At 40.4% G+C, this 8,009-nt stretch overlaps 1 protein-coding gene and 1 long non-coding RNA gene across 38 annotated transcripts in view; one reads left to right on the top strand and one right to left on the bottom strand.

The window, feature by feature from the left end:
- Positions 1–3,221: 3,221 nt before the first annotated feature.
- Positions 3,222–6,923, top strand: LOC144335573 (uncharacterized). The gene is made up of 2 exons (XR_013406497.1): positions 3,222–5,401; positions 6,091–6,923. It is a non-coding gene; the product is annotated as an uncharacterized LOC144335573 (long non-coding RNA).
- SPAG9 (sperm associated antigen 9) overlaps positions 6,685–8,009 on the bottom strand; it is a 161,083-nt gene continuing 159,758 nt past the window's right edge. For all 37 annotated transcript variants that reach the window (XM_077971066.1, XM_077971065.1, XM_077971063.1 and 34 more), the window contains one exon: positions 6,685–7,428. In XM_077971066.1, coding sequence (XP_077827192.1) covers positions 7,313–7,428 — 116 coding nt within the window. In that variant the 3' untranslated portion in view covers positions 6,685–7,312. The remainder of the gene's footprint in view (positions 7,429–8,009) is intronic.

Here is an 8,009-nt window from a genome sequence, read left to right as displayed (position 1 = left end):
TAGAGATAAGAATATTCTGCATTCAACAGGACTTGCAGGCAGTTTTTCTTTTTATCGCATTACAAAGTAGATACCACACCTACATCATTCGTTCACCTACTGCTTCTAATACGCAGCCACAATACTTGACCATGTCATCACTTCTGCGTCTGCTTTCCTTGACTAGCCCAGTCTCCTTGAGAGTGTCATGGTCATCTTCAGACACCTGGCATCTAGGAACCTCAAAAGTCTGCTACTGAGAGCCTAGCAGGGCCAGGTGGCAAGAACCCTTGGGGGTGTCACTCTTCTGACAGTAAGGAAACTATGAGTGAAGGGTCACAAAACTGGGAAACAGGAGACCCAGGTTCAAACCCATCTCCTGATTTGAGATGTAGCACTTGCCCCAACACACCTGCAGTAGCCTCCAGTGTTCAGTTGTTATTGTACCGCCGGATGAGGCACCTGAGCCTTTACTTGTCTCAGTTGGACCTCTTTACCAATGGGCAAGGCCACACCTGTGGTTAGGCCTCTGGATCATCTAAAAGCCGTAACACTCTAAAAAGGGGGTTTCTATGAAGATCAACTGAATTTATGGGCTAAATACTTGGAAAACACTATCAGATGTTATGCAAATGCAAGCTAGGCATGATAACAACTAAATGGTTATGAATTTTTCTAGAAAAAAAAAATCAGGAAATAGCCCTGCCACATGAATACAGACTAATGGGAGATAAAATTGTTTCCTTTAAGCTTTTAATGTAGCAATTAAGTTCAAAATACCCTATACTTCAATTGCACATGAATCAGGAAGGAAAGACTACTGGGGTGAGCCATGCTGGCAGGCTGTGATGTGCAGGTTTATTACAACTGGCTAAGAACAAAGGAAGCTCTGTGCTCCTGGAAAACAGATGTTTGTGAAGCCACCAGGGCTGTTGTGAGGTTTTTTGAGACCGGGTCTCACTCTGTCACCCAGGATGGAGCGCAGTTGTGCAATCACAACTCAGTGCAGCCTCGACCCCCTGGGCTCAGGTGATCCTCCCACATCAGCCTCCCAAGTAGCTGCTAGGACTACAGGTCCATGCCACCTGCATGGCTAATTTTTTATTTCTCACTTTTGTACGGACAGGGTCTTGCTATGTTGCCCAGGCTGCTCTTAAACTTCTGGACTCAAGTGATCTTCCCACCTCCTTTCCCAAAGCACTGGGATGACAGGCATGAGCCAGCGTGCCCAGCCTGAGTTCCTCTTGGGCAGATGTTCCTCCCAAATGGAAGGATCAGAATCACCTGGTAATTTTCTCCCCATGTTCCCTGATAGAGTCTGATATTCTTCAGAGGAGAGAAAAAGAAAAAAAATGTTTATTCTGTGAAAAGCTCCCAGGGGGATTCTGGCCATGCCTCTCTCTCCTGGCTTAGCTGAGAACTACAGCTTCTAAGTTAAGTCGCTGTTCCCACGGAGTCAGGGCTTATTTGTTCCACTTCTCCTTTGGTGCCTCAAATCAAATTATAACTTTTTAAAATTTTTTTGGAGACTGGCTCAATCTCCCCTGGGCTCAGGGGATCTTCCCACTTCGGCCTCCCAAGTAGCTAGGACTGCAGGTGCACACCACTATACTCAGCTAATTTTTAAAAAATTTTTTGTAGAGATGGGGTCTCCCCATGTTGCCCAGGCTGGTCTTGAACTCCTGGCCTCAAGTGATCTGCCTGTGTCAGCCTCCCAAAGTGCTGAAATTACAGGTGTGAGCCACTGCGCCTGGCTCCACAACTCCTTTATGTCTGTGGGTGGGAGTGAACGTTCTGTGGTTACAAGCAAGGAGCTAAACTATCTGGCTTCTTTTGTACAGTGTCATTCTGATAAATTGGAAATTCTAATTAATCTGATCCCACCCACCAGCTCTCTGCGCCTCATGAGGAACTAGGCAACCATGGACTCGCAAGCAGGAGTGGTCCTTACCTGTATAGACAACAACCAGGCAAATCAGAGCAAGAGCCACAGAACTAGGGAGGGTCAGAGCTAGGATTCTTTTAGATTACCTGACTAAGCCACCCTACCTTTTAACACATAAGAAAACAAAGGTCCAAATACATTAGAGTAGCATCCTTCAATCTCAGCTACATATCACACTTACCTATGACACTTTACAGATGTGTGGGCCCAGACCCCACAGGAGGGTCCGATTCCACAGCCCTGTGTGGGGGACTCCGGGATACTATGTTAAAGTGATTTGCTAGGGTCACAGCCTGGCTTATACAGCCTTCTTTCACACCATACCACTGTGTCTTTCTAAAGAAAACGAGTTTAAAGCAAAACTGTATCAATTACCCTATAATATGTAAGGCATTCTGAGAAGTCCCCTAACTATAAATCCTTTCCTAATACATCGGCTGCTGCTGAAGATTAAGTCCAGGCCCCTTGTGATCTCCAGGCTTTCATGCCTGCACCGAGTCTGAGGGATCAGGTGCTGGTTAAGGAAGAGCCCGAGGGCTGAAGCAGCCTCTCTCCACTAGTCTGAAGGATCGTTCTTCCGCAAGGGTGACACTGCAGACTACTGTTCCAGTGATGAGGCTGCTGCGCCTGCCCTGTTCCCCAGGGACTAAAGGGCAGGCAGGGTAAGGTCCTATAAAGACCAGGAATGAGCTGAGCTAGTTATTATATTCTAGGGCATCCAACCTCACTGAACAGATGACTATGCCTTCATCTAGTGAACGGTCCTATTAACATGCCAACTGGGGCAACTTCTACTATCACGTTAGAGCCCCACGTTTCTCGAAGGCACAAACAAAACACTGGATGAGACTAAATCTCACCGCACTGAATCTGGATTCACATTGTGCTGCCGCATGATCAGTTTTATAATCATTCTTCCTTCCCGAGTCTTGCCCAAGCAAGTGGATCACAAATAAGCACACTGCGTTGTTAAAATTACATTACAACCTGCCACTTATTCTTGAATAATCTGGCAAATAGTATGCCTTAGTATCATGTGTGGGCTGTTACTCAGGGATCCCACATTTCTCCAAAGCCCTCTTGTCTATTCTTGAATCTCATCTGAACACGTGAGCCAAGCCGACCAGCATGAGTGTTCCCCACTGCTCACCTTCAGCTGGTGCCAAATGGCAACAGTCCTGGACCTCAGGAATGACATGTGTGATGGGGAAGATTATTGGACTTGCAAATAAAAACCAAGTTCAGATCCCCAGGAACGGTAAAAACAAAACAAAACAAAACACACTAGACCTCATACATGTTCATATACATATTTATATATATTTCATGTACAAAGTTACATTCCGAACCCCAGGGATTCCATAATAGAAATAAATACTGAAATAACTACATTGCTAAATGAGCTTTTTGCTCATAGAAATGAAGCTCAGCCTCTAAGAGACAGCAAGTGGGACATTCTAGAACCCATTTTTCAGATTATAGAGGCAAGTAAAATTCTGATAGAATGTCTTGGACAAAAAAATGAATTTGGAACATAAAATGGTTAAGATATATTCAAATATTGAGAAATGTATGACAAATTAATAAAACCTAATCTTTTAAGAGAAAAGACAGACATTTAGTGTTACAGAATAGCATAACCCTGTTAGAAAAGCATTTATGATTTCCACATTTAATTTTCTCTTCTACTCTTCCCATGTTACAAAGTGGGACCAAATGAGTCCCTTTCTGAACATGATCAATTAAGAAGAGCCCCAAATCTGGTTGAGTCCTTTGGTAACGGTCGTAATACTCACAAGGAAATAAATATTCAGTTCCATGGCATTTGCAAGACACATGTTCTTTAGGACAGTTAATCTTATGAGACATCTGTTTTATTTTGTTACTAAGGCAGCCTATGTTAAAGGGTCTAGTCTCAAATGTAGGAAGACCTTTACAATAAATGAACAATACAGTAACTGAAAGAATTGATTTTAGCCTTTTCTATGCAAACACAATCTGAAAAGTTATGTGCTGCATGTTGTGCTCAAAATGTTTTACACTCTCCACAAGCTGCAATTAAGAGATTCATTCCTATTTTTAAAATTTAGATCCACATGAGTTAGAGAAAAATACTCTCAAAAGTGAGTTCCTAGAGAACATTATCCCTTTGCCTCACAGAGATTTTAACCCACATTTAAAAGTAAGTATTAGGTTGAGGCATATGATATTGTCGCTTTTGCAGATCAGCAATGGTTGAACACTGGCAGTTTCATATGGTTCAACCTTGCACATGAACCAAGTGTAACAAAATGAGAAACCTTCAAGTATCCCTTATTTCTTCCAATAGGGGTACACTCTTTTTTTGTACGGTGAGACCAACCCAAAGTACGGAAGCCTCTTCTTTCCCTTGATGTGGTAGCTACAGGCAGTTAGTTACATTCCTTTGCTGCTTGTGAGAAGCTTACATTTTGGCATTTTCTTCCAAAAGTTACCACGTTGACCAAAGTAAACATTACAAGAATATGAACTTGTTATTGGGGGAAAGGGGAAGTGAAGCAATCTGTAGAAAATATTTAACCAAAATTACAAACATAAGGACAAGCCTTTAAAGCAAATTATACAGGCATTATTGTCCTCTCTCTGGTCCCTGCAGTTAATTAACAGGGCCACAGATAATCTGACATCTTTAGATAAAATAACTACACAGTTATATTACTTAAGTTAAAGCCAGTAAGTTCAAAAAAAGCAATTACAACCATTTTACATGTTTGTATTTTTCATCTTTAACTCCTGATTTCCTAAATTACATTCAGTCATACAAACATGGCTGAACAACAGCAAATGGGATCTGACTCTGGGATGTTTACTTCTTGGGATTAAAATCCCCAAACACTTTGGTGTCTCTTTCTTGTGAATCTATACAACATTTCCAATAAATGTTTAATAATGATTTTTAAAAAGATATTGCCAAAAATGGCTCAGATTTAAGATGAAATAAAAACATAGCAAACAAGCTATGGAAAAGTAGCCTACGTTCTGGTGCCCTGAAAAAAAGTGACTAAGTAGCTCAAGCAAAAGATTATTCTTTTAATACAGCTTTTACCAAACAGTTCTAATACATGAGTGGCTACAATTTTATTGTATACACAATGTGCTTATAGTCACATGTGGCCCAATGGATCCAAATGCCTCCTCTGGCTCATGAAATCCCATATATTTCATCATCTAATCATGTATATGCATAAAAGCCACTGGTATACTTTTTACAGACATCTTTGTATAACAGTTCAGAAAAAAAAAATCAGTGGTACTTAAGAATAATTAGACAATTTGACATCTACGTTTGCTTTTTCTTTTCAGTAGTCCTTCTGATGATTAGGGGGCCTTTATTCCATAGGTTTATACTGTTAAAACAGTACATAAAATTACATTTAGCTTTGTTTCGGCTGGGCGTGGGGGCTCACACCTGTAATCCAAGCACTTTGGGAGGCCAAGGCGAGTGGATCATCTGAAGGCAGGAGTTTGAGACCAGCCTGGCCAATGTGGTGAAACCCTGTCTCTACTAAAAATACAAAAATTCGCTGGACATGGTGGCACACACCTGTAATCCCAGCTACTTGGGAGACTGAGGCAGGAGAACCACTTGAACCCGGGAGGTGGAGGTTGCAGTGAGCTAAGATCACGCCACTGCACTCCAGCCTGGGCAACACAGCCAGACTCCGTCTCAAAAAAAAAAAAAATTATATTTAGCTTTGCTTAGAGTAATAGATAAAAAAGGGTAAATCACACATTTTCAAGAAGCTTGAGAGAGAAAAAATTGCAGCATTGTGGTTTTAAAAAACTTATTAAGCAAGAAAATCAGTGAAATCCAGACTTTAATCTATTTTTTGCTTGTTTGTCTGTTTTGAGACAGGGTCTTGCTCCATCACCCAGGCTGGAGTGCAATGGTGCTATCAAGGCTCACTGCAACCTCCACCTCCTGGACCCAGGTGATCCTCCCACCTTAGCCTCCCAAGTAGCTGGGACTACAGGCATGTACCACTACACCCAGCTAATTTATTTTGTTTTGTTTTGTTTTGTTTTTTTGGTAGAGACAGGGTTTTGCCATGTTGCCCAGGCTGGTCTTGAACTCCTGGGCTCAAGCAATCCACTCGCCTCAGCCTCCTAAAGTGTTGGGATTACAGGCATGAGCCACCATGCCCAACCTATTTTTTTTTAATGGGCATTGTGAATGAAAATAAGTAATGTCAACTTTTACTTTATGTGGTATCTTAGCTTTGTCTTCTTCCCCTTCATAGTTTTGAAGGTAACCCTTTAAGCTCAAAAGGGCACAAAAGCTAAAATGTTATTCATGTACAAAATACCAAGCATATAGCTGTTCTGCAGTTTGATACAGAACAAAAGAAAATAACTTTTCTAATTAAATCTCTCATTCTGTACTTAGGCCAGACTCCATCCCACTAAAGTTTTACTTGTATTAACAGGCTAAGAGCAGTCTAGGAACATTTGGCAAACAGGTACATTTTTCACATGGAAAAAACTCAATCAACATCACCATTCTCTGGTACAAGAAATACAAAACACATTTCCTTTAAAAAATCCTCCCATGATGAAGTATCTTCTAAGCTTCCCAGAGTATGTTTTAAGCTTTATAAGTAATACACCTTTCAGACATGTCAGTATGAAAATGAGACTGGTCTCAAAAAAAACCCATCAGAATATTCAGAGTAGTAGGCCTCATAAACTTTAGAGCTCTAATAAGTCAGAAACAGGAAACGTTTATTTAAATAGTGTAGTCTTAATTTCTTTAATATAAAACCCCCCCAAATCTGATGAAAACAAAGTTTTATATACCATATAAACAAGATTTGTCAGATTTGAAAGTGAAAGTTAAAGTAATTTACAGTTAGCTTTTAACCCTCTTGGAACATTTAGATAAATCCTGATAATCCATCTTCTATTAGTGTGTGTCAATTTTACAATATACTGGGGAAAACTCGGCTATTGTATTTAATGGCACAGTTTCATTTATCAAGTGTTTCCCATTAATTCCATTATTAGTGACAGCTAACAAGTGACCCTATCAAATGAAGTGAATGATATTAGACTGTGGCAGAGTAAACCACATCTAGATTGCTTTCTATAATTCACCAGTTTGCAAGAAGTAAACATTCTTTGATTTGTTCATAATACACTGAAGTTCCCTATAACACTGGTGCAGTAAACAGCTAGCTCCTCTGTATTGTTATGGTAGAACGGATTTTGTAATATAAAGTTAACAGGAAAAAATGCTCACACATTATGTGGCGAAACTTATCTCACAAAAGAGCATTAAATAAAAGGATAGAGGGAAAATAAACCATGCAGAAGACACGGCTTCCCCATCTCCACCTGTTTCCTGTGGGCTCACTCACTGCCATACATCACTTGCCACACTATCAAGTGACTCCTTTCTGCTTTGGTGACAGAAGGTTCAAGTGGAAGATCCTCTCCAAGAAGTTCTGATTCTCCACCTTCATCACCTGGTGAATGATAAGAAGACTCAAGTTAGGCTGAGCATAGAAAATACAGAACGATGTGAGTCAGATGTAATGCTCGTGGTTAGTCCATGAACAAGATGCCCAAAACTTGTCTGGCTTTCACAGGAGAGTGAACAGTAAAAGAAATACTATGAGTCAGAATCCTCACCCTTATTCACCCAAGCCACTGCTTGACTTCAGAAAAGGTTAATTCATTTTTCAGACTGTATTTATAAAATCGAGTTCACTATACTATGTTGAAAAGCCATCCCAATATGTCTGCATACTGATGGTACCAGATATGGGAAGCTAAGAAGGCAATTCTGTGTTCGTCCAAAATGAAGAGTCTACTCTCATTTATTTCAAACTAAGAACTGAGAATAAATAGTGTTATAAAATGCGTGAGCACAGGTACAGAGCAAACTAACTAAACCCAAATAACTCACACTTATTATCAATGACAGGTGTAACATTCTCCAATTGAAGATAATTGATACAAGCATATGGAAATTAAAATAATCAGCCTGCAGCACTGCAGATGGCAGATTCATCAGCTACTGGGTTTTTCTTCCAATGATTTTCAA

This window comes from Macaca mulatta, chromosome 16, assembly GCF_049350105.2.
Source record: "Macaca mulatta isolate MMU2019108-1 chromosome 16, T2T-MMU8v2.0, whole genome shotgun sequence".
NCBI lineage: Eukaryota > Metazoa > Chordata > Mammalia > Primates > Cercopithecidae > Macaca > Macaca mulatta.
The sequence above is the reverse complement of the archived record's forward strand: the minus strand, read 5'-3'. Positions and strand labels throughout refer to the sequence as shown.